This window comes from Brachyhypopomus gauderio, chromosome 14, assembly GCF_052324685.1.
Source record: "Brachyhypopomus gauderio isolate BG-103 chromosome 14, BGAUD_0.2, whole genome shotgun sequence".
Classification (NCBI taxonomy): Eukaryota; Metazoa; Chordata; class Actinopteri; order Gymnotiformes; family Hypopomidae; genus Brachyhypopomus; species Brachyhypopomus gauderio.
The window spans coordinates 22,251,950-22,278,487 of NC_135224.1; the positions used below are offsets into that span (position 1 = coordinate 22,251,950).

General features: G+C 40.6%; 2 protein-coding genes across 6 annotated transcripts; both read right to left on the bottom strand.

Annotated features, from left to right (window-relative positions):
* Nucleotides 1-1,485: 1,485 nt before the first annotated feature.
* LOC143475091 (phospholipid scramblase 1-like) lies at nt 1,486-8,190 on the bottom strand. Its single transcript, XM_076972828.1, has 10 exons — nt 7,949-8,190; nt 5,622-5,657; nt 4,955-5,038; nt 4,540-4,625; nt 3,834-3,876; nt 2,927-3,147; nt 2,529-2,690; nt 2,114-2,275; nt 1,942-1,999; nt 1,486-1,849 (listed from the first exon to the last, which is right to left on the bottom strand). Exons 2-9 carry the CDS (start codon nt 5,632-5,634, stop codon nt 1,961-1,963), a joined length of 810 nt encoding a protein of 269 aa, XP_076828943.1. The 5' UTR covers nt 5,635-5,657; nt 7,949-8,190; the 3' UTR covers nt 1,486-1,849; nt 1,942-1,960.
* A 10,746-nt stretch (nt 8,191-18,936) lies between these two features.
* Nucleotides 18,937-26,521, bottom strand: LOC143474736 (phospholipid scramblase 2-like). Of its 5 annotated transcripts, none has more exons than XM_076972298.1 (9): nt 26,393-26,521; nt 24,787-25,069; nt 23,089-23,160; nt 22,517-22,708; nt 21,437-21,516; nt 21,244-21,271; nt 20,922-21,136; nt 20,412-20,567; nt 18,937-20,127 (listed from the first exon to the last, which is right to left on the bottom strand). In XM_076972298.1, the coding sequence occupies exons 2-9, from the start codon at nt 25,058-25,060 to the stop codon at nt 19,963-19,965; spliced, it is 1,182 nt and encodes a 393-aa protein (XP_076828413.1). In that variant the 5' UTR covers nt 25,061-25,069; nt 26,393-26,521; the 3' UTR covers nt 18,937-19,962. The 5 variants fall into 5 exon arrangements, with proteins under 5 accessions (XP_076828413.1, XP_076828411.1, XP_076828412.1 ...); XM_076972296.1 differs by lacking the exon at nt 26,393-26,521 and adding an exon at nt 25,951-26,086 and having other exon boundaries at nt 24,787-25,154; XM_076972297.1 differs by lacking the exon at nt 26,393-26,521 and adding an exon at nt 25,951-26,069.
* Nucleotides 26,522-26,538: the final 17 nt, after the last annotated feature.

Sequence of the window (26,538 nt, forward strand, 5' to 3'; positions counted from 1 at the left end):
CAGACAAGCAGTACTTCTGACTTTTATATCAGTTTCCAGTCAGAGGGAGACTGTATTTTTACCCGAGGCAAAGATGCATTGCATTCTGTATGTCATATCAAATTGTATATCAAAGTTCAAGTATTATTTTGTGTATTTAATGCTTTCAAGTTGATACATTTGTATTTGTAGCTGTGGTAAAGTTTGAGAACCCTTTGGACCGGAAAGTACATTAATGAATTAAAATGGATCGTATTTATTTTTCAACAGTTTGTTTCAGAAACAACACACATAGCATTTTACATGCCATATACTATATATTTAAACATAATGTGTTAATTTTAGCTCACTTATCTATGAAACTACCTTTAGTTTATTAGGGTGCTATGGGTTATCAAGTCAGTTCTGAGATCCATGTAAAATACAGTGACACTTAAGCAAGTAAAACAAAGTTTATGTGCAGGTCAATGTTACTACTATTAAACCCCAATAGTTCAATTACACATGCTGGATCCCCTCCTATGGCAACATTACAATTCGACCAAGTATAGACATTACACACAGACCTGCCAGAGTGGTCTTCATGACAGTGTTGTTAACAATGGAGTATGGCTTAAATTATGAGGTTAACAGTTATGTGGTCAGTTACATTTACTTTTACTGTTACATTTGATGGAAAGACAGCACAAGTGCTGTCAGATGTGATGAGAGTTTGTATCCATGGGCGGTTAAGGCGGCGTTCAGTTGGAGAACACATCCGCGTGGCTTAGCAAAGCTCCCCCGTCCAACGTCCGCGTCAAAGACATCAGCGCGAAGCATCAATCTGTCAACTTCCGTCAACCGAGGAGTTGTTCATTATTGATTAAAAACATCGGGCAAGCCGTCGCCTGCTGGTGCCTTCTACGCCCAGGGGGCCTTCTACGCCCGGGGGCGTTCACAGCTGGTTCTGTGGAGGCATAATCCTACCTACGCATAATCCTACGCAGTGATGTAGGGCTTACATGTTGCACTAATTTCTAGTGTGCTAGTAATAGATCACACCACAACGAGTGTACGGAATAGGGACGGAGAGCCCACTGTTTGAATTTGTTGAGACAGCAAAAACATTTGTATTCATATTCAAATAATGTTGGAATCCGTGTTGGAAAGGGAGTTAGGGACATGGGGTAACTACAAATGAGGTTGGAAAATACACTGCTAACAATGGAGGGAACAACAGGTTATGTGGACAACTGAGCAAACATGCTTATAGATCCTAGAAAAAGGAGAGAAACCCTAAATCTCTCACTCATTATCAAATGTGATTTGAAACAATCGCACATGGTCGACCTACTTCGACACTGCCAACAGGCTCGCACAATTAAGAAAATCGAACCAAACTAAAAAACATTATTTGCATGTTGCCAAGTACCGTACTGTCTTTGGGTTTGGCTAGACCCCTATTGTTAGGGCAGATGGTCTGTAATGTATGTAATGCTACTAAACAACAATTGGGAAAAATACAAATAAAGCTCAAACATTTATTTGAAATACGGAACATCTGTGGGCAGTTTCCACAGATGTATGATGGTTGAAGTACAATAAGGGCTCAATCATTTCTGTGCACTATAGTGCCATCTAGAGGTTGCAATAAAAAAAATCTAAACTTTCTATCATTGAGAAAAACAGAATATAAAAATATGTAGTTACAAGTCCCAGAAGTAAATGTTTCTTTAGAGTATACTGAACATTTATATTAAAATATAGAAAATGATATATGTCTATTGTATTTCTGTTCTATTACAGCATTTTATGGCTATCTGTAATGGGCATCAAAGTGCAAGAAAAGATCCAGTCAAGACCCAAATCTCCAGTTCCCCTTGGAACAGACCTAGAAATGTCACCAACACAGATGAAATCAGGAAGGATATAAAAATGAATACGGTAGTTTATAATAATTTAAATTATGCCATGACTACTTACCCAGGCATTAACAATCTTCTCAGTTATTCTTTTGAGTATTTTCAAAATACATGAAGTCCTTAATAAAGAAGAGCTTTGGATTAGGTGAGGAAGACTTTGGTAGTAGCCAAACCTGGCCTGAAGAAACATTGGAAACGTTTGATAGTGTATCAATCGATCCACTGTGGCTTACAATGAGGAAGCAGGCTCCGAGAAGAACAGCTTTCATCTTCACGTCGAGGTCCATGGGGAACTTGATGCCGAAGTTGTCTGCGTCGGTGAAAGCCTCCCGCAGGAAGCCGGTCCACTGTTTACTGATCCTGCCCACGTTGGTGGACTCGTCCATGGACAGGACCTGCGGTGTCAGCACGATAACGCGTAACCGACCGGGATCTTAACCCGTTTGGAGTCACCAGCAACACTTTCTGATCATTGCAAAAAACTTTTGCTTTGAAATCTACCAGTCTAGGTAACGTGTGACACATAATTGCAATTGAGGTACATTCTGCTTTTGACTACTGAATACATATTCCTATACAGGAGGACAATATGAATGATAACGATACAGCATGACTGGAGTGACAGAAACATTCTTCTGTGGACAATACCTCGAAGTTCACGTCCGAGCAGCATTTACAGGAACAGCATGGTCCCACGATCTTCAGAACGCCCTCTCGTCTCTCGTTCTGGATGGTAAACTTGGGCAAGTAGGGGTGCCAGTCCTGAACCACGTACCCAATGGGAGTGCCTGATGGGGCCTGGACCTCCAGCTAAACACGGAGAGAAGACTACCTTCTGTCACAGAAACCAGGTGCCCGTACAGGTGTCTTGTTCATGACTTGTTTGGTTTTTTTTTTTTTTTAACAGGAAATCATTATAACTAATTTTATCATGTAGAAGTATTTGACAGAGCTAAAAAATAATAGAATGCCCATTTTGAATCACTTCGTGGGCCAAAAGACCGACCACACACACACACACACACACACACACACACGTGCAGTACCTCTTGCAGGCAGCAGGGGCAGCAGACGCCGCTGCATCTTAGAGGCCGCGTGAGGGTGATGACCTCCTGACCCATGTTGTCCTGGACGTGAAGGACGAAGGAGCGCATGGCGCCACAGAACTGCCTGTTACAGCAGTCGTTCTCCTCCGCCACGAAGAAGACCTGCTGCCCCAGTGTGTTCTTCACCAGGTACTTATTACACGTCTCCCAGCCTAAAATAACTGTGACGCAGCACAGTGGAAGCATTTGTTAAACAAACGTGAGCAAGACCCCTTAATCAGCTGTGTGTTCAGTGCTTGGTACTGCCACAGTGTATAAATAGCTCGGTATTCAGAGACACAGTACACAATATATAAAAAGCCAAATCCAAACTTGTAGATTGTGAGTTTCTGGTGGCGAGTAGTCAATGGTTTACAGGCAGCCCCAGGTAGACTCCCAAAGCTACTCAAGACAGGTAGACGCGGACTGCGTTCCGCTGGAGGGACTCCTCACGCCTCTATGAGAGGAGACCTGTGTCCTCTGACCTTTGCTGAACCTCTTCTATGTTATTTACTATGACAGACGAGGGCCTCTGACCTTCTAAGTAAATCCAGCACTCTACCCCATCCCCCGTCGTCTCTGACTGGGCAATTATTGCTAAATGTAAATCTTATCCAAGTATTTAGGTTATTAGTTAATGAAATACTTCATTGTTTAAGGGTTAGTGTTTGGTTTGGTTTTGATCTTTTCTTTTGCCCACTAATGCCTCTCCCCGTGTTAGACAAAGCAGGTCTGTTCGTATGCGTCTACTTTACAAGCGCACAGCGCGTGTTGTCACCCTTCATCGTAGGTTTCACTGCACATCGGGTGTGGTGGGAAGAAATGCCACGGAGGTCAGTGAGAAACAAATATAAAACTCCTCACTCACCTTCAGCCAACTCGATTTGTTGATGAATGAGAAGCTGGTCGATCTAGCCACACAAGGAGAAGGAGGAGAGGTTAAAGACTGAACCTCTGCGTCCGCACACGCAGGCGCACTTGTACGCACATGTTTTGTTTTTGTTTTGTTTTTTTCCAGTGACATTTGCATCGAAAGATTCTAGAAGCTCCCGTAGTTTCTAAAAGTTGTGGGCAATCCAGGAAAATAGCTTCCACTTCACCTTTGCATAAACCTGTACAACGCTGCCACTTGCTTGGTCATCACTGATAGTATCGCAAGGGATAATTTTCCATACTAGCCATGTAGAACCACATAGAGTGACTGAGGTAAGCCTCAGACGCTAACCAACCCCCATGTCCAACCAGCAGGTCTTTAAAATGTCTGTTTATCAAGTTAGCAAGTCACATAGTCTGCATGCAACAAGACACAAATTGTGTTTTGGACCAAATTTCAGAAACTTCATTTGCTGCGGTTAATACTTAACAAATGAGGTGTCCTTGCATGCTTGCTGATAGAATAATTTTCAAACAGAGCTAGACATTTAGCAGGCTCTCAACTGAGCATTGTGTCTGCAAGTCAACAGAACCTTCAAGTCAAAGCAGACATCTCTCTAACTAGATAAAAACACAGTGTGGTGCTGGACCAACGTGTGGCTAGCGAGAAGCATAAATAAGGTGCAGTGGCTGAAACTCACCTGGGTCAGGTACTCCAGTCCTGGAGGGCAGCCGAGCGGTCTCTGAGGTACCGGCATCATGGCAGGTGTCTGCGGAGGCACGTATCCTGAGGTAGAAACGTACACATGCATACACACGCGTCACTCACCGGGCCCACTTTTAAACACGTGCAATCACAGACCGCAGGCCAGCTACCGCCACAAGATTTCTCTGCCATCTTCTGCGCCATTTGGTTAGAGTCGGACGACCGCAGACCGCCGGGACCCGTTCCCGCCTCGGCAGCGACGCCGACGTGGTTTGGTCTGGGCGTTTGGCTGGTTGGAGTACACGGACGCCAGGCACAGCAGCGTTGTCAAAGTTTTTACACGTGTTGGCATTTCACCTCAGCTGAGAGTGGTCAGTCACCAACAAAGAGCAGGTAAGTGGAGATCTTACCGGGTGGGACTGGCACTTGACCACCATAATTAGGGTTGGGGAAGGCATCACTTCTCCTTGGCTGGAGATCAACAGCACTAGACGCTACACATGAAAAACAGGCGAAAGTAGGTTTGTAAAAACAGGTAAATATTATGATGCATTGGCAAAGTACTAATAATGATGTGTGTAGACATAATTATATCACATTTCATTCAGAGGTCTACAGCCGTCTTTAAATTACTCTTGATATGGATAAACATTCATTCAGCTTAGTTTCAAAGTCTACCCAGCACAATATAAAAAATGCCTATCAACACATACTTTATGTGAAATCTGTAGTTTCTTCACCTATTTTGTTTGAACATCATTTGTTTTGTATGATTCAACATATTCATATACTGGCTGTTGCCCCGACGGTGCCTTCCACATCTGGGCCTTTTCCACCCGGGGGCCTTCTATGCCCGGGGGCGTTCACAGCAGGTTCTGTGGAGGTATAATCCTACCTCACGCAGTGACGCAGGGCTTGTATATTGCACTAATTTCTAATGTACTAGTAATAGATTACACCACAGAGTGAGTGTATGGAATATGGAGGCATGAAGAGCTTTGAGAGCTCTCATTGGCTGAGTATTTGCTGGCATCATAGATGGAGGTGTTAAAATTCGCTAAAGTTTATTGGCCTTACCATCTGAAGCCATGACACAGAACTGATGCCTCCTTCCTAAGGACACAGAAAATTTGATTCACAATATGTTTCTGAGCATCTTTTCCTGGGTCCGAAATGTGGAAAATGTTACACAGAAATCATATCACAGTATAATGTGTAGAAGTCTGTATACTGTCAGCAAACAAGAAAATGAACAAAGTGGCAAGTTAAACATCTAACCAGTTATCTAATGGTGATTCTAAACACTTATAGGCAGCATTTAACTGTGAAGAGGTTCAACCAATTCCGTTTTAGTTTAACACCGCATACACAAATACAAAATAATGCAGAAATTTGAGCTAAAATATTTTCGGTTAAATGTCAATTTGTAGATGCCTTAAAATTCCTCGTGGTTCCTATGAGTCTTGTTTCTGACTTCACATTACTGTATGCAACTCAGACTGAGCTGTTCACACTCATCCATAGCAGCTTACAAATGTGCAAATAGTAGACGGGTTATGAAGGAAAGGACGGAAGGATAATCTAAAGTGATCCTTATCCCAAAAGGCAGTACCTTTATCTTACTATCTGAAAAGCAGCGTCAGCTGTTTACTCTGGATGTCGGAATTACTGTGTAGATGAAAATGATACAAGACAAGCGTAACGTCTTTAAAGGGCCTTTTCAGAACAGCACCACGAGACAAACCACAGTGAAGGCAGCAGGGTGTTTTACTGGAGTAAACGAGACTAACAAAATGGAGGCAAAACTGGGGAGTCTGTTAGACACACTGAGTCTTTAGTAAGAAGCTAATGCTAAGTGCTGAAGACAGGGGTTAAATGAGGGTGAGTGTGATTAGAGATTAATACTCCAGTGAATGGGAAGATAATTGTGAGGTGTGTCATGAATAAGGCACCTGACGGACTTGTGTGCGGGAGTTGACGAGGTTGGGTGCGTGACATAAACCAGTACAGGGTATAGAACCTATGGTGCGTGACATAAACCAGTACAGGGTATAGAACCTATGGTGCGTGACATAAACCAGTACAGGGTATAGAACCTATGGTGCGTGACATAAACCAGTACAGGGTATAGAACCTATTTATGTTATTAGACACTTAAATGCTTTATCAGTTCATGACCAGCTCTGTGACAAGAATTGTTCAAATATTTAACCCCTGATCTACTAAAGTATCATCTAAAACATGTAATAAACTGTGCTGATGAACTGTTCATGAAGTGTCAATTCAACCCTGCGTGCATACACGTCTGTGTCTCTTCCGTTTAGATAAGTTATCCAAACATTTCACGAGCCACAAGTTTACATCTGAATTTAGATGATGGTAGTAGTGCAGCCTCAAGAAGCAACCGAATAAAATGGCACAATCTCCTCAACGAACACTGTTTACTTGTGTGAATGAGAGATTCCTCATCTGGAAAAAATTACACCAAAGTGTTTCAGTACTTGCTCTAAACACAGCTGGATTAACTGGAGCCCAGTGTGGTTGTGGACAGGATATATTTAATGAGCAGCAGCAAACAGCCTCATTCATGAACATTAGAAATTTCAGTGCTCTGCCTTCCTAACCATGTGGATTGTGTCCAAAGGAATGTGAACAGTTTTAGAAATGGCACAATGTATTTAAGTATCCGTTCACTAAGGGATAAGTCTATAGTGTGCCCAGAGCTGTTTGCTTGACACAAAACAATGTAAGCTTATTATATTTAATAAGTACATTTAAGTGAAGGATTTACCAGATTACTGTGACTCACACAATATCACGTCTTTGTTAAAAGCCGTAGTCTATCATTACAAGAATAACCTACCTGATAGCTAACCAGGTTCTAAAGAGTTTCTTCAAAACTGTGAATTTTGAGACCTCTACAAGTGCTTTGCAGAGCGAAGTGGGATAGCCTGCGGCTACAACCTTCATTTTTTCGTCAAAAGATTTGCTCTGTTCATTTTGAAACTTAGGTGAAATGTTGTTGCAAGACAGCGTTGTGAGCTACAAAAATAAAACACGTAGTCTCCAATAAACAGTATGTAAGAAATGTACAGGTACATTTATAGTGAGTGGTTTCGGTTGAAATGTTTTTGAACGATTCAAATGATTTTTGAAACCAACTAAAACCAAAGACACTGTAACACCGAGTAAACCAGAGATGATAACACATCGTACGTGACAGAGAGTTCCGTTAGAGCCACAGTAACAGTTTGCTCGTTATCTGAACGGGCTTTTATTTAACGACATTTATTTACACCCACTCGTCAATATATCGAGCGGTTCGACGTTTGTGCCGCTTTTCCTTTCTGTTATTGATGCAGCCAACACGTAAACTGTAAGAGTTCGTCTAACTGGAGCCTTACCAGGTCAGGCGGTGACTAGCCTGTTGATGGCCGGTTTGGGTCGTCGAGGTACCGTTCCTGAGAGCGTACAGCCTATGGGACTCGCCGGACCGCTTCCTTAATCTTAAATCAACTTCTGAACGACCCTTATTACATTCAGCTACAGGCGAGGAAACAACACCCCTACTGGTTAGGGAAATAAGTCCACTTCATACTTTCCCCTGTTGAATCTCTTAACTTCCTCCCTCCGCCCTCTACTTCTATGGGGTACGTGGCCAGAAAAATGGATTTCAGTTAGTCTAGCTATTATTTTGCATCCAAACAAATGACTGTAATTTGGCCTGCACATTAAACACAAACCAACATAAGAATTTCTGATTGGCCATGACCTAGAATAAAGTGTCATGTGCATTTGTTACTGACCTTATCCAGACTGGAAGTCTGCATATACATTATTTCCTCCTTTAACTTTTAAATATATGTTCGTATTAAATTCTAATCAGTAAAAAAATTAAATTCCAAATGTCTTTCTACACTATTGGATATTTGCACTGGAAGAATATACCACAGTCACCCATTATAAGGGTGTGAATCATGATTATAAGTTAAGGAATATAACTGCACTACAGATCATTCTGAACTGTGATGATATCGAGATTGTTGACAGTGTTGGAACACACAAAAAAACGTACTAAGCATGTTTTACTAGACATCGATTAACCACCCTCATATAGGTGATAGTTACAGTATAGTTACTGGCTGTTGCCAAAATAAACAGACATATGGGAATTTGGCATTTCACCAACTTTCCTGGAATCTAACCAGAAAATTAACAGGTTTGCTGAATTCTTTGTTATTAAAATTGTTGTTTCACGTGAGGAAGAGGAAACAAGGAAGGGAAAACCAATAGAGTGAACACAGAAAATTTAATAAATGTAAAGACAAGCTCAGCGACAAATACAGCATGACAAATACAGCATGACAAATACACATACACCATTTCAAATACACACACAGCATGACAATACACATGCACCATGACAAATACACATACAAATGTAGTTACAAGCAGCAATCACAGTTGAAGTGAGTATAGGCCATAGGGGCCCAAGGGGCTGTTTTGAGCAAATGATTTCCATTTGATATGATTGCATGAAGTGTACTTTTTAATGTCAGGCCTATATAACAGGCTTATGAGGCACTTAAGGCCCAAAAGAAATTGTATTCGCAAAATGATTCAGATCATAGAGCTAAATCGCACGCTGATATTAGCTGTGTGTTTGTGTGGTATGTAAACATAGATCTGAATCATACCAAACCCATTACATGTCTGTATGGTGCATAGCTATCTATTATCTTTGCTTTCATTGTCTAATGGTTTTGATTGGGTTATTTGTAACAAGGAAAGCATTTGTAAACTAGATTTGCATTTCCTGAAGGAACGACGAGTGCTGAAACCTTGCAGCTATTGGTACTCTATAGCACAAGGAACCAGCTGACATGTCTGACCTGATGGTGTATGTGTTTAAGACGTAGACAGAAAGAGTTCAGCCACAGAGGTCTGTGGGGGAGGGTTAGAGTGTAAGGTGGAGTGTAATTCCCTGAATTTCAATATCTGGCTGATGAAGAGGAGCTGCCATATGTTCTTGGTGAACATGGAGATATCAGCACACTAGCAGGGCTAATATGTTCACTCCTATCATACTCTAAAGCACAATGGGTGAGAATGACAGATACCAGCTTCAAAGCCCTGTAATTACAGGTATTGTTATTACAGTTTTTTTACCACTGCTAACATGTTTCCCAATACCTGAAATATATTTTCAAAACTCTAAACACAGCAACACATTTACCTCATACACATAGCCAAATAGTTACAGCAATATCCTGTTCAAAAAACTAAATACCAACTCTGCATTTCACAACGCAAACAAAGTTTTCTCTTTATACACTAACTTTGTTAAAACACAACAAAGCTGGTTCAGTATCCAGTCATTCTTTCAAACACTAGCACAGATTCTCTATTCGAGATGAACATAGTCAATCACTGCACAACCACTGTAAAAAAACTAACATTTGATGGCAATACAGAAACAGTATTACATGTAATATTTTATTCTCTCCCAGCAAATATCAGACATTTTCCAGTAACATCTGTTGATTTCTTAGTCAGTTCATTTTTACTGTAATCTGCTTCATTTAGACTTTTTTTTCAAATGTGTGCATTTTTGGCAACACACTGTCTACACAATGAGTGATATTTACTGTTAGGTACTATATGGAATGTAGATTAGACAAAAAATGAGTCAGTAACAGTTTTGCAGTAAAGGGTATATTTTACTGTATTAGGGACATTACTGTAAATTGTGGCCTAACCCAAAAACAAATTACCGTAATTGTAAACATAATTAGCCATGGTCCCATATATATAAAAATACACATATACAAAAAAAAGCCACACAAGGGAGAAAAAACAGAATACAAAACTGAACAGTCTGGTTACGTGTAATCTAAGTTGTCTTAGAGACTGGCCACATGTTTTCATCCTCATCACATCTGATTTTGGCCCTTGCCATGCAAACTTGGTCATGAGGCCGATGATCATACACCTTCCACCTCCAGACTGAACAAAGTTCCTTAGAGGGGTTGAGGAAAGGTGAGATGGGCGGGAGGAAAAGGGACATCATTCTTGGATGGTCTATAAACCAGTTTGTGATGATATGAGAAAAACAGAATGCTACATTGTCCCATCACAAATGTCCTCGTGTTTCCTCCCACCTGTTCCCTTTCTGCTTCTGGAACCAGTTGTTGGTAGAGTTCATTCAAAAACTAAAGAAGAGGTCACACTGTTATAGGGACCAATCTGGCATTTGTGAAGGACCAAACCAGCACTTGAGATTGCAGGACAAATTGTTATATTTGCTCCTCTCTGACCCGGTACATTACTGTACTTCATTTTATTTCATTGATCTATATGTGCAAAAATGTGTATTACAGTATTAGCTTTTCAGCTGCCTTTGTTTTTGCAGAACTTTGCATTTTATACAATATTTACGGTTTTGAACCTTAGGTTTTCATTTTTGACATGCAGTGTGCAAGCATTTGTAAATAAGACAAGAATTATCCAGAATTTTGTTATTTGATAACCTTGTGTGTATAGAAAATGTAAGCATTGTAGAAACATGTAAAATGACTGCATTTTGTGCAAAAACAACATGAATTGCACTAATTGTACAGCTACTGAAGACTGATGTTGTGTTCACTGTGTTTAGAGTTTTGAAAATGTGACTACAGATTGGACAAACGCATGTTAGCAGTCGTAAAAAAAAAACTGTATTATATTTTACCATTGCATGTATCCTATGTTTTGGCAATACAAATTTACATATTTGTCATGCCAATGAAGCACCATTGAATTGAATTGTAAGGGGGTAGTATGTGAACGCATGCATGCGTGAGTCTGTGTCACTTCCTATACTGGTGAGTATGTAAATAGCAAATACTGAACCGTATAACCATTCAGCGACTGATTTTGCTCAAAGTTAGCAGTTTGAATGTTGAATGTTAGCTCCAATAATGGCGATAAGTGGTTCTGGGTCCCATTGTTTACCAAAAACTGTTGAGAAAAGTTTTTATCAAAAAATTAATTTTTTTTTTTAATTTATCCCAAAATTAGTAGAGCTGAACACATGATCAAAAGGTGTGCATCAGATCAGGGGCGTAGCACCAAATTCTGGGCCCTGTACACCCTCAATGTCAGTGAGCCCCTATAAATGCCAGTAAACGAGGCACATGAGCAAAATGGGCCCCTCTCCCTACTCGGGCCCTGGGTAGTCAGGTCCACTTTCCCCCCACTGCCACGCCCATGGTCAGATTACCATTAGCAACCTTACAACGATTACAGATTGGAGACACACTAATAAAAAAAGTGCTCAGCTTCTCCCTCGAATAATGGAGTCTGTTTTGTTTTGAACTGTATAAAATTGTGTCTGACATTGAACAGTCTTGTATACTTTTCAAACTCTTCTCCTATACCAAGAGTCTTTTTTGTTTGGCTTGAGCCAAGCAATGTAATGGAGGTTGGTCTTTAGGTCATATGTTGTGGAAGATATGGATCAAAACATAAAATGCTGCACTATAGCGCCACCACTTGGCCAATGTGGTTCCCTTTATTTGAGTGTGGTCCTGTAAACTGACTACACTTTTCTGCCAAGTTTGGTGTTTGTAGGGCTTATGGTCTAGGCAGCACTATGTGTTTTATAGGGAGAAAAACATGTAACTAAAGAAAGAGTAAAAAAAAACCAGTAAGAGTAAAGAAAACATTCTCTCTCTCTCTCTCTCTCTCTCTCTTCCTATCTCTCTCTCTCTTCTTGTCTCGCATGTGCATGCATGCTGTTTCTGCTTTCATCTCTAGGTTAAAGTGCCCACATCCTCCTTAAAGAACCATAAACCCCAACTGTATGGGCTGGATGGAAGTATTTTAAAGTGTCAGAGAATGGCCCAAGGACAGCTGTTTACAGACATTGTTCTGCTGAATTGTCAAGAAAGGGTACGTCTGCAAGGGGTTACAGTACTGGGGACAAGTAGTGTGTATAATAATCAGTGTATATAATCTGAACATATACACAAACGGGGCAAAAGTTTGAATACACCTGACTAAATGCATATTCTTAAAAGTGAAAAGGGCATTTTAATCTAATGGATTATGCTTAAATTTGTTTAAGACTATGACAAAAATAATTTGGGAAAGGTGTTGTCTTGTATTTGAATTTTGTCATGCTTAGCCCCGCCTCCACCTGTCTGTCATGTCTTTGTTTTGTTTTTCCATGTGTTCTTCTGCCACACCCATGTCATTTGTAACTCCGCCCTCTCGTCATTGTGTTCACCTGTGTCGAGTTTTGTTCCTTGGTTTGTTGTGTATTTAAACCCCGTGCTTTATCTTCCCTTTTGATGATCATCATTAGAGGGTTCTGGTCTGTTCTCAGAAAATCCCTGCATTTAGTATTGTATGTTTAGCCTGGTGTCTCAATGCATTAAGTGTTGTTTAGTTATCTACTGTGTGTCTGGATTTTCTCTTGGTATAGTCATGGTCATGTCTCTTTGTGTTGGTTCTGTCCCTGTCGGACCACTCATTCCTTCGACTGTGGCCCGCGTAAAGGACTCGGGGTATGGATTTGCCTGTAATGAATCTCGTTCTTCTCATCGTTTGTGTCCACCTCATTACCGCTCAACACCAAAAGCATCAAATTATTTCTCAACACACGCACACTTTTAAATGCACCTTCAGCAAATGGTTTCAGTTCCAAATAGATTTTGATCGGGTTTGGCCATGAGGAAATTGTGGCTTTATCTGCCAAGGCAGAACACAAGGCTAATGTTATATTTTTGCTACATGATTGAAATTACATTTGTTGTGCTATCTAGAGAATATATAGTACACTTGTCATTACCTTGATGTTTCCGTATGCAGTTTTATGCAGGTAAGGAGCTCATGACTGGGTGGGAGTCATTCAGGATTCTGTATAAACATTATAAGAAGCCTATACCTTCATGAAGCTGGTGTGATTTCTTTTTGAGTTATTTTCTTTTGCACAGGTGCATGTGTCATTCATCAGCGGAAGTCTATTTATTGTGTTTAGATGTAAATGCACACATGATGAGTAACAGTGAGTTAAGGGAAGGAGAACTATATTTTTTTAATGTTTACTGCATAATCATGCATGTTTGAGCATTTTCAGCAGACCTTCATATATTAATAGTGCAATTTGTTGAAACTTATACAGATTACCAGAAATTTATAAAATTCCACTTTTCAAAAAAGAAAGTAATTGGAACCAAACTTAAATCATGATTCACAATAATTTATCTCCTTACTTTTGTTCTTAAAGATGTGAGCCCTTTTGTGTGGTTACACAGTGTGTGGGTGGTTTTAAGGAAGTTGCTCTAAGTTCTGTCTGTGGATGTGCATGGCCTGCAGTACAAAGGATGAGCACTTTTTTGTCAAAAATTAAGAAAATGGTTAAGGTAGTTTCTAACCAAAGGATGAGCAGCAACACCAACATCTGTGCCAAATGGACTAAGGGATATGTATGTTTGAGTTAAAAGAACAAAACACTATTTCACCCAACAATCATACTTGTCATTTCTCTTATATTTGGATCATTGATGGTGCAGCACACTCCAGCAAAAGATTAATTCTGCTTATTAAAAACTCCGTTCAGTCCATCACTTAATGAATGGCACAAGCATGTTCAGTCGATTCAGATACATCACTCTGCATTTCAGAAACTATGTAGTGGCACAAACTCCTTACTCTCAAATCCTTGGTATTACACAGTGATTTGAAGCCTGTTTTTTTTTTCCATGTTGCTGGGCAGGCCCGTTGACAGTCTTGCTGGGGCCCAGGACAAGAAAGTTTCATGTGCCCCCATAACCCCCCCCCCGCATGCATGTCATTTGAATTCTCTCTGTAGCAGACAATCCTTGAGTTAGGTCATATAGTATATAATATAGCCACACATCAAAGCTGTTTCTGACTGCTGAATGGTTTATACTTGACGCGTCGCAAGCTGCGCGAGGGTTTGCAAGGCGAAAATGACGTAATCGCAGTGGCTCAGTCCGTGCGCGAGGGCCTCACGCGCTGTCGGTTCGCGAGGTCATGCACCTCTCAACTTTTGTAACTTCGCGTGCCGCGCCTCAGCGCGATGGACAAAGTCATGTTTGCAGGGTTCATACACCTTCACAAGGTGGAATTAAAGCACTTGTACGTAACTTTAAAGGTCCATTTCAATATTTTCCAGCACGTTAAACTTAATTAAGTTAAATATTTATACATATACTCTAAATGATTCGAAATAATTCGCTTTTTATCACATTATTTAATGGTGGTTTATTTTCAAAACGCCCAATCTTAACGTCTTCACGTTCTCTCATGTTTCGTCCTGGAATTACAAGAGGCTCGTATTTGTTAACGTAATACAAGAGAACTGTTCAGACAGACAGATATTTGTTGTGAAACGAAGTAGTTACAATTTCAAGCATTTTCAAGTACTTTAGCCTAAATTCCAGCACTTTTCAAACCTGGAACACAATGGAACTTTAAAATTCGTCAGGTAAATGTTTTTCCTTTCTTTTCTGTGCTCCAGATTTCTGTATTTACTTTAACTATCCACCACTGTATTTCCCGCTGTTGGGCGGGTACCAGCCGGTTATGGTCGCTGGATCAAACCATTTTTCGGTGGGAGGCGGGGGTGTATGCACTTAATGGAAAATATGCAGATAGGTAAAAAACATATATATTTTAGCCATTGAGTTTATTTTGAGTACAGAATTTTATATTAATGAAAGATTTTAAGATTATTTAAAAATTATAGACTTTAAATAAAAAATTAATTGTTGGGCTCTTTGATGGGCCCCCCTGGCCCTGGGGCCCGGGACAACAGACCCGGTTGTCCCCCCCTGTCGACGGGGCTGTTGCTGGGTACATACTTCGCAGAAGCACGCAGACTTTAACACAATTGGATTTATTGAATATAGTGTTGTCAAAACTAGGTAGAGAGAAAAGAGACAAAATCCAATGGCAATCCAGAGTGCAAAACCTTGGTAGTTTTGCTGGAATGCTTTGGGTCTTGTTGCATAATCCATTTCCGTCCCAGCTTCAACTCCCTTAATGATGGCAGGAGACCCTGAGAGTTGATGGTTCCCTGGGTAATATGGAGACATCCAGGTCCAGAGGCAGAAAGCAGGCCCAGAACTTCACATTTCCACCACCATGCTTCACTGTTGAGTGGAGGTTCTTCTCCTTATATGCAGTGTTGACTTTTTCCTCCAAACATTGCACCAACAAATTATTCCAATTTTGGACTCCTCTGTCCAGAGAATGGACGTCCAGAAAGCCTCTGGTTTGTCCAAGTGCTCTCTGGCAAAGTTTAAATGGGCAAGTTTTTCTTGAGAGCAGAGGCTTCCTTCTAGCAACTCTCCCATGAAAGCCATGTCTATTGATTTTTCACCTAATTGCACATGTACATTTATCCCAGATGCCGTGAAAGAGGTCTGCAACTCTCTGGAGGTCATGTGTGGATTGGCTTTTACCTGAATTATTATTTTTCTGGTCCTTCTTGGTGTGTTCATAGCCGTCCACTCCTGGGCAGAATTGTGGTGATGCTGAGCGTCCTCCATTTGTAAATGATCTGTCTGATGGAGCTGGATGATGGAGCTGGAATCTTTTGGAGATCTTCCTCAGACTGATGGGCTGTTACCATCATCTTCCTGATGTCCTCCGATGTCTTATTTCCTCTCAGCATTGTGGATCTATGTGCTTTGCACCTGTGCTTTAGTTGGTGTTCTCTGTGTGATGGCTGGAATATCGTGTCTCGCAGACATGTGCAAAAATCCAGGTCGTATACACGAGGCAAAGGTACCAAGAGGAGAATCCAAAGGAGAATCGTAACGCAAAAACTAGGTTGAACCTTAAATGGAGAAACACAAAAAAATGCAAAAATGCTCTGTATGCTTATCTCCAGGAGTTTCGGCAATACTTTGCAAAGAGACTATAGACTGGTGGAGTATAGAAGGGATATACTGAATTGAAAATGGGTGTGAACGAGGCAGATGATGACTGGAATTCTGGGTATTGTGGTCCTCTTGAGTCTGCTGTATGACACTCTTCTGTGTGTCTCTGTGACACTATTCTGTATGACACTTTTCTCATGATGTCTGATTTGATTGGTCTCCATAACTGATTACTTGAGCACTCAAACATTTTTCGCCTCAATCTTTGACCTAATTAGTTTTACCAATGCAGCTGTGGTTCATTTATTTTTGGAGATGCTCTAATTACATGTTTCATGTAGTCTGCTGGCAAGTCACGCATTTCCCTCAAAACAAGGAAATGAAGTTCATGAGCATAAACAATTTCATATTCAAATGATAAAATAAAAAGATCATGGTAAAACTACAGAAAATCTAAACTACTCAAGGAGTTGTTGAGGGATGAAGTAGAATGTCAAGGAAGAGGCGTTGTTTTCACACGTTTAATTGAACACAGATATGTAGCAGAGTTTAGGCTTGAACTAAGATGAGTGACAGACACAATACTGTTACACTATTAAGACACAAGTGCAACACATAACAGTAACAAGACAAGCAACAGGTGTGACGAATGACACAGAACCACACCCACAAACACACTGTCTCTCTCTCTCTCTCTCTCTCTCTGTCATATGTATGTATGTATGTATGTATGTGTGTGTGTGTGTGTGTGTGTGTGTGTGTGTGTGTGTGTGTGTGTGTGTGTGTGTACGTACACATGAGAGAGAGATGTCTAATTCTGCAATGTGAATAATTATGGGAATAACAACTACCTATATGAAATGCTTGCGGGATGGTTGCTGCAATACGAGGGTAAGAGTGGTGTTTCAGAATAACAGCTCATGGCTGTTCCACAAGTGGAATTTCTATGAGCCCTCAGAATGCCAGGCAAGGTCAGATAACCATAAAAGTTGGGTTTTTTTTCCTCATGTGTCCTTGCAGAAGTCAGAAACCGTTCTTCACTAAACGGGTTAGAATCTAGTAAGGTGGTGGAATTCAACTTGTTGGAGCTGGACAGATGGGGCTGAAGAAAGAGTCCAAGAATACATGTAATGAACAGACCGGGGTGTGTTTGATGCTACAAACAGCCTGGATGAATACACAGACACTGTGACGTACTATATCAGCTTTTGCAAGGACATTTGTGTTTTCAGCAGGACTCACATTAAATACAACAATGACAAGCCGTGATTTATAGCCAATCTGAAACAATTTGGCCCAGTGCCACATACCTATTCAACTACAAGCCACTCCCCATTGACACCCAGCTACCCACTCAGCCTGCCCTGAAGATCTGTGAGGAAGATCTTCTCCAAACATATAAGTAAAGAAGGCACTTGGCCCTGATAGGACTGTGCAGACCAGTTGGTGCAGTTTTTAATAAATCTTTAATAATTCACTGAAGCAGTATGAATCAAATATACCCAAAAAAAGCCAACATCACATGACTGAATGGTCATGAAATTGCCTGAGAGACTCCGTCATTTGAGGGACATCATAACTCCAAACCAGGAGGTATGTAGACAAATCACATCTGACCCATCACACCCAAACCATCTACTGTAGCATCTTCCTTAAGGCCGATGCCTCAGCCAAAATCACATTTTAATTACCTTCACTGTTGTGTGATCACAGGAAACATTCTCATTTAAATTTATATTTAAATACTATATATTATATAGTAATATTAGTAATATTAGAGTTTACCAATTATATAAGAAAAATGATATTCATATTCTAAGAAATTATAGATGTAAAATTGTTACAGTGGTTTGGTCCTGTCCCTACTCTGACAGTCCAGCAGAAGGGACCAGAAAATGGTATGTCTCAGGGGCAGGGTGCCAATATTTATTGAATCCCAGTGTATTTAATTGATTTCAACACTTTATTTTGGTCAAACACAACCACCAATAAACATAATTTCATAATTTACCAAAGCTACTTTCTGACCAAAAAAGTGTAGGCTGAAGCTTACCCTTACATAAAGGTACAAATGTCAAACAAATATTATAGAAAAAAAGTGTAGAAAGAAGAAAGAATAGGATATTTACACAAGAAAAATGTTATATTTACAAAAAAAATGTGGCAGTTCAAATAATTATCTCAAATAAGCACAGAGCAAAGTAGTTGTCACGTAGGGCTACGCCCCCCTCTCTAGCTGTCACTTCGGTTCCCTGCTCCTCGTGTCTGTGTTGTTCCCTGCGTGTCTGTCTCCATGGTTTCCCTCCGTCTGCCACGCCCGTGTTGTCAGTGTCTCCACCTGTGTCTAGTTTAGTTCTGTGTATTGGTATTACTCCTCCGTGTCGGTGTGTTCTTGTAGTTATTCCTGTGTGTTCCTTATTCTGTGAGTACTTCTCATTTTCGCTGCCCAATCGCTCTGTGTTTGTTTCCTGGTTGTTTCGTTTGTTCTGCGTTCTACACGTGTTTTATTTCAAGCATATCGTTCGGTTATGTCTCCATGTTTTTTTTTTCTGACTTCTTATCGGACTTGACCTCTGCTTTTCTGTTTGAACCTGTTTGGAATTCCCTTCATTAAATCTCACCCTCCTCAGCATTTGTGTCCGCCTTCTCGCTCCGCAGCGCACGCCGAGTTACAGTAGATTCGAGTTTAAATCATGCTCGTTACAATGATCAATGTTTCTTGCTCTCAACACAGCTCAAAATCTGCATCCAACCACCTGGTTTCAGCTCTATCACACTTCAGTCACACAACCACACAACCACACTTCAGTCACACAACCACACAACCCCTTTCACCTTTGGCACAACTGTGGAGCTAACTATGAAGTGTGTCAGTGGTCCAGAAAGTAGCTCCTTTGCATGGTTAACCTAAAGCATGTCAGACGTGTTTCTTTACCTCTACCATTCAGTATAATAACACACATGTACAACTGTAACCAGACTGTGTATTCCTTACCCCATTACCTCACAGGTGAATCTTATACTTCAACATTGCCACCATACTATCAGAATTTTGTCTATGGAGACAGAACATCCACTATTACAATCATCATAACTCACTGAATTTAATTCAGACTTTTTAAGCCAAACTTTCGGTGGATAAGTGTTTTGTCACGGTAGGCCGGGCCAGCTCTACAGGGGAGCCGCCCAGTTCACATTCCACACGTTCCTCTACACAGCCACTCCCACTTTCCAATTCACCTACAGACACACTGATCAGGGACACCTGTACCTCGCCCTAGTGAGCGTGTCGGCTGCCGTCCGCCGGACTCTGCACCTTTTGTGCTTATATTAAACTGCCTCACGCTGTGTGCGTCTGGCTTTGCTCTCTTCAATTTGAATGTTATTGCTATTGCTGTGCGATGGACATTAAAGATTCCACGCCACTATACTCCGTGTTTACAGCTTCTGTCACCCCGTTACATGTTTTTGTTTATTGTCTCGTCCACAGAGAAAAAGTGAAATAAAATATCCACTCACGACACCTAATATTCTTCATATAAGGTAATAAGGAGAGTGGCACCTAATATGAGAGCCTTGGTCTTCATGTCAACGTCCATGAGAAAGTGTATTCTAAATCTGCGTGATGGCCCAGTTGTCCTCTCCTTTCTTATTGTACCCATTACAGAGGCTCCATCCAGAGACACCAACTACCGACAGAAAAATGATTAGTTTAGTCACCAGCAGTTACATACGAGACTTTTTTGTGGATGTGATCCAAGCTGATAAGAGTAAGAACTAGGGTGGCATTAGTGTATCATTAGTATATCCCAAGCTTCTTTAAAACAAACTCTCCTTATAGGTCGCAGTCAGTAAATGTTATAACATTTCTGGCAAATTATATTAGCAACATTGACTATGGCCTTGCTCTATAAAGCTATTTACACATCATAATCAAAACTGTGCACCTTCACAAGACATGATCTCATACTACCTTGGTTACAGGATAGCAGTTAAAAGGATTAAAGGGTGTTTCTAGGCGCAGAACTGCCTCTTTCTTGCTGTTCCTGATGGTAAATTGGGACAGATAAGGGTGACACTCCTCAGTCACGTAACCAAGAAGGTCTCCAGGAGGGGCCTGGACCTCAAGCTGAAAAACAACCGTGTTCTCCAATCAGGCAACTTAGCCAATTATAAAGCACCATTTAACCAATGTGTTCAAATGACATTAAATACAACTAGAAATGACCAGCAATTAAAAATATTATTATTGATCTCAAATAAGTGACGTGATAAACCATCTTCCTAATTAAAAATGTTTCCATTGAACAATGTTAGATGTTCATGATGTTCAACAATGATACAGTTCATGATTAGAAATTTCAATCACAAAAAGGCATTTACAAAATTAATATTGCTTAGCTGCTTAGTTCAGTTAGGAGTATATATGGACTATACCACTATACCATGAGTCTAACGAGTGGAAGGGGTTCTGCACTCATACCTCTTTTAGGCACCATGAATACCAGCAGCTGCTGAACCTGGAGGGATGTCTGATAGTGAGAACTTCCTGTTCCATGTTGTCGTGGACGTGCAGGATGAGACTGGGCCTGCAGAGAAGCTCCAGACAAACATTGTTCTCCTCAACACCAAAGAACACTCGCTGTCCTAAGATGTTTGTAACTGTAAACCTCGATTTACAATTACAGCTGAGCCAACCTGAGAGAGAGAAACAGAGCAAGGACTTCATACTAGTGGACATGGTGTGTGTTTCTGAAATAAACACAGGGTGATATCATTCTTATCATCAGCTTATGTGTAGTTACCTTCTTGAAAGACAAGGAGCTGGTCAATCTATATGAGATACAGTAGACTTTAAAATATGTACAGTGAGGAAACCACTAGAAAGTGTCAATAATACAACCACCACTTCTTCTTAAAGATAAATATTGCTTAATGTTTTCGTGTACACATTAATGTATAGGACTTTTGTCCTACTTAGATTGGTGTGCTCTGTACCTGGGTTAAGAATTCCAGTCCCGGGGGGCAGTCGGGTAGTGATGGCATCTCCTTGGGTGCAGATTGAGCTTGCATGTATCCTGAGGCAAACAGACAAGCACCATGCATAATCTGATTGGCTAGAATGAAGTGTGAACAGTTCCCTTTTAAGGCCTTAAAATATACCTGGGGGCTATGACATCATATACAAACCCCCAGGGGTCACAAAACCTGGGGCGGAGACATAATTGACTGTAATCACTGCATTCCAACATGCCATGTGCACATAGATATCATAGAAACATAAAAGTGTGAGTAAATCTTTAGATTTTGAAATTTAGAGCCCACTAAACCACTGGAATTAACAGACCGGAGAAAGCATGCAGTGAAACGATTAGGCCAACACAGCAATACATGATACAACACTCCTGTAGTAATATAACAGTAAACACATTATATCATTGTGTACATCATGCACAGCTGAACACAACTTCTGAAGAAGATTCCAGGTAAGAAACTGCAGGGCAAAGTATGCTGAGCTAGTGGATGAGTGCCGGAATAACGGGTGGCCCATTGAGGTGGGAAAAGGGTTTGCGGGCCAATCGCTTTGCAAGACATAACATCTTGGGCATCACGGGGGCCAACAAACGAAGGGCCATCAAGGAGGCCACCAAGGCAGCAGAGGTTGTCTCAAGATGGTTGTGGATAAGGAGAGGAGACCCGTGGGTGTGGTCGCGCTACCTGGACACAAGCTGGGGCCTGATCAACCCTGGCTGAGTCACCTGGGTGAGTGTATGATGTTGAAAGACCTGAAACACTCTGTGACCCCAGGTAACATCACTGATGTGTCCAGGTTGCATCAGTAGATGTATGTTACAAGTGTACTTAGGTAAGATACAGTATGTAGATACTGTTTCTGTACAGAATTCTGCAAGTCAAACTGCACACAGGTGATGTAAACCACCTGTAACCAGCCACACTGAAGAAAAGTTCTTCACATGGGGAAACAGGTTGAGGAAGAACTTGTGAAGCTGGAAAAATTAGGTGTAATAGAAAGAGTTGATGGACCAACACCATATATATATATGAACTCACAGGTACCTGCCATCGGTGCTGTGTACTGGCAATTGTCCTGTGGTGTGCAGTCGTCCTGTGGTGACCAGCTGTCCTGTAATGAGCAGCTGTCCTGTGGTGAGCAATCATCACCAGTATCTGCTCTGAAACCACGCATTGCTGCTGCATTTTCTTCAACGCTCAGAATCATCACTTCTCTTTTGATTACTCTTGTGATGACTACAGTGGAGAATAAAGATACTTTCAACACTCCCTCTCCTCTCACACCCTCAATGTCGCCACTGTCATAGGCACGTTTAAAAGGTTTCACAACATGCAAACAACCAGACACCCACTATCCTACACTGCTTTTTCAAACACAAATAACTTATATAAGAACAACAAGAGAAACATTATTTCAGGGTGCAATGTATATCCACTGATTCTGAAATTATATAAATAAAATAATTATTATTACCATAAATAAATAAATATAAGAATTAAATATATCAATGTTTAGGTTCATTATGATTAGAATTATTTCTATTAACAAATTAGATTAGTTAGCTCACTGTAGTTAGTTTGTCCAATGATATTAATAATTAGGTCATGAAATACACCTGTATGTTGAGCATTTACACTGGCAGAGACTCCAGTCTTAGCTGACATGTTCTGGTCTGGATCAGTAATATCTGTGTTTACAAGGGACGAGAGGGTGTTACAATAAAACATTATTTATAGGGCAACAACAGGTGTAGTCTGCAAACTGCATTACTAAAAATGAATCTAAAATATGTGGGTCAGGGTCCACAGTGACGTTGCAGTTGAAAGGCAAATCCACAACCACGTTGAGTTTCAGAGCTAATAGCGTCCATGGCCCTTTCTGCGTTACCAATGATAACAATGGCTCATTTCTGTTACCATACAGCTGCTGCAGAGGGACTTTATCAGAGATTTACACACCATGTTTACCAAGTTAGAGCTTACTGAGTCAAACCACATCAGTCAACTCCTTAATGACTACAAACATCTTACTCTGGCCACTGGTAAGCTCAAATATTTGCAAGTCAAACTGCACACAGGTGATGTAAACCACCTGTAACCAGCCACACTGAAGAAAAGCTCTTCACATGGGGAAACAGGTTGAGGAAGAGCTTGTGAAGCTGGAAAAATTAGGGGTAATAGAAAGAGTTGATGGACTAACACCATGGGTCTGTCCCATGAGCTGTTTACAGACAACGTTTCACATCATAGAGTGTCCCACGTAGACTGTCCCAATTCTTAGACACCTTAAATAGGCTGCCTACTAAGATACCCTAAACTGGCTGAATTTTAAGTCTGCATCGAATAGTACCTCAGCCACTATGGCAATCCCATGATGCAACTGTGATGAGATGGTTCTCGTAACTAAAGCGTCTCCGTAATCTGCCTTTGAGGATGGATATCGGTTATATTGCTGCCTACTTAAACAGCTGCCTACATAATCAGTACCTATACTTGGGCAGTTAACTAGGTATTGGGGCAGACTACATGTAGTGACACCCAAGCCAAATAATCCAGATTAGGTTAGAATCTGTTAATCTGCTTCTGCCCAATGCAATAAAACGGCAGCAGAACATCACGCCAGCCATTGATGATCTACTCCATGATGTGAACTTTGCTGTTGTCTTCTCCCAATTGGATCTCCATGCTGGTTACCATCATCTGCAGAACAGTACCTTCTACTGTTCTAAACTGCTCATAATACTGAAAATGGTAACATTGATAAAATGACCAGATAACTAGTACTCAGTGAATATGACTGTATTTGAATTTGCTTTTGAAACATCTTAAAAATATTATACTCATATAACTGCAACAGTAAACATTTACGTAAACATTTATGTACTCATGATCATGTAGGTCTACTCTTTGAAAACTCCTTCATCGTGAACACACTCACAATCATCAGTTAAATCCACTCAGGGAAATGGATCGCAGCAAAATCCACATTACAAAATATTCTTCTATGTTTTGTGTAATTACATATTTCCACCAGCTCCCAATTCCTCAACTTAATAGTACACCTTCAAACTGAATATGATTCCAGTTGACTTACTCTGAGTAGTGATTCAGTACTCTATACATTCTCTGAATGTGAATAATGAATAAGATTTATATTACTCTTTAACTTAAAATAGTTTTTTTGCTCTCTTTGGATGTAAAATGCTTCGTTACTATTTCTGACAATAAATGTGATTTAGCTGCATTGTTCTCTATGAGTTTAAATGGTGAATATGATTTACTCTGTTTAGTGAATATGATTTTATTTGCATTACTGTATTGGAGATTGTTCTTCAAGTCTTCAGCCTGTTGGTAAAGGTTCATCTTCACCAGGATGTTCAGCATAACATCTACAGCTCCATTTGGATGATAACTTTGCACCATCATGTCCACTGTCTCGTATCTGTCTGCGTTCTCCAACTGTGCTATTGGTATTGTTTTAGAACCTTCCACACAGTTGGTCAGATACCACTGAAATGACTTCAAGTGCTTCTCCCCCAGGTTAAGAAGAGCTTTCAGCAACTCTTCTTTAACCTTGGCCATCTCCATCCTGCACCCCTGGACAACAAGCAAACGTAAACAGGGTTTTCAATGGAAGTCTGTGCTATGTAAGCAGAAATGATGTGGGACTTCCTGGAGCTTCCTGAAAGGTCAGAGACAAAATGACACAAACAAATCACATCCAACATATGAACTTTGGTATAGTCGTGCAAGACATGCTAAAGAAACAAGGAATCATTTTTGTTTCATATTTGTCTTAATAATTCACAGTAGTGTTGAGAGCTAGTGTTGAGAAAGTCTAATTTCAACAGGATGGCAAGTGATAGTTACATAGAATATCCTTTGTTCATATAATTTCTATTTCACTACAGTGTACAGTAGCTATGTTACATTACACACACGCTTCCTAACTTACCTCTGGAGTCCGACTAAATGATATTCTGGTTTTACTTCCATTTTATGCCAAAAGGACTGACCAGTCTGAGCACATTCCTGTCATGTCTAAAGGTCTGAAGTGTGCGTTAGTGTGCATGTACAGTTGCATTCGTGTTCGTCCATCAGTCCATCAGTCTCCTTAAAAAACCCTAAAGATTTCATTGATGCTTGTTTTTTTTCCAAATAATTCATTTCATTGGTGGACGTGTCCTATCAGCTGGTCTTGAACATTTCAACCACCATCTCAAATATGCCAGTAGCTAATACATCGAAACTGTGATGTCATACATCTGTTACCGACAATCTCCCCACTTCCAGACTATTGTCTTGTCATGTCTAGCCAGTCTCCCGCCCCCACCGTTTCTTAGTTTTGTCGTATAACGACTACTCCTGCCTGGGGTTTGACCCAAAACACATGCTTTTTGCAGTGAATCTTGCATTGTGCAAAGGTCAAATTCTGTTCTATGCATTCTTGTTCTCATGTTCCCCACTGCAGTGCTCACCTGTGTGGTTTCTGACAGAAATAATGATGATCACATCACAATGGTCACTTTTCCCCTATCCACCACAACTGAAAATTGAACTGAAAATCCCGGTTGTACTATGAGTGAGCTCTTGTGTTAAGCTTCATTGTATTTAGGTGTGTTGTGCTTTTTTCCCCTCTGTTTTATTTCATGCACCTCCCACTTCCTCATTCATTGTGATGACATCATCCTTATTTTCTTATCACCACTGAAAGACTGCGACGTTCTTACTCTGAATATGCTTCTGTATCGCCATGGTTTTGCGCTCTGAGCTGGAGTGTTTTGTCTTCGAGGTGTTGTCCTGTTAATGGTGTCTGTAATTTGTTTCACTTTTATTTGTCAACACATTATGTAGTCACTCCTGGGTTACTCAGTTTTCTTCATATTTGTGTGGTGGTTTATCTTTTCTGCATTGGCCCACCTGAAGTTGGCCTGGTGTATTCTGAGCCCGAATTTGTTGTTTGGTTCTTCGTCATTTTCTCCCTTGGCAACAGTTTTCATATCATTCTACGGTTCACTGTTTCCTGCTGTTCGGTCACAGAGTTTAGCTGAATGGCTTTGTAACAC

Excerpts from the sequence above, each read along its gene's own strand:
- LOC143475091 (XM_076972828.1), bottom strand. Across the intron at positions 2,691-2,926 it reads GCCCCTGCTGCCTGCAAGAG|CTGGAGGTCCAGGCCCCATC; the intron begins GTACTGCACGTG and ends CTCCGTGTTTAG. Across the intron at positions 2,276-2,528 it reads GCTCGGACGTGAACTTCGAG|GTCCTGTCCATGGACGAGTC; the intron begins GTATTGTCCACA and ends CTGACACCGCAG.
- LOC143474736 (XM_076972298.1), bottom strand. The coding sequence starts at position 25,060 with ATGGAGATGGCCAAGGTTAAAGAAGAGTTGCTGAAAGCTCTTCTTAAC. Across the intron at positions 23,161-24,786 it reads GAAGAACAATCTCCAATACA|ATATTACTGATCCAGACCAG; the intron begins GTAATGCAAATA and ends TTGTAAACACAG. Across the intron at positions 22,709-23,088 it reads TGTAAATGCTCAACATACAG|TCATCACAAGAGTAATCAAA; the intron begins GTGTATTTCATG and ends TCTCCACTGTAG.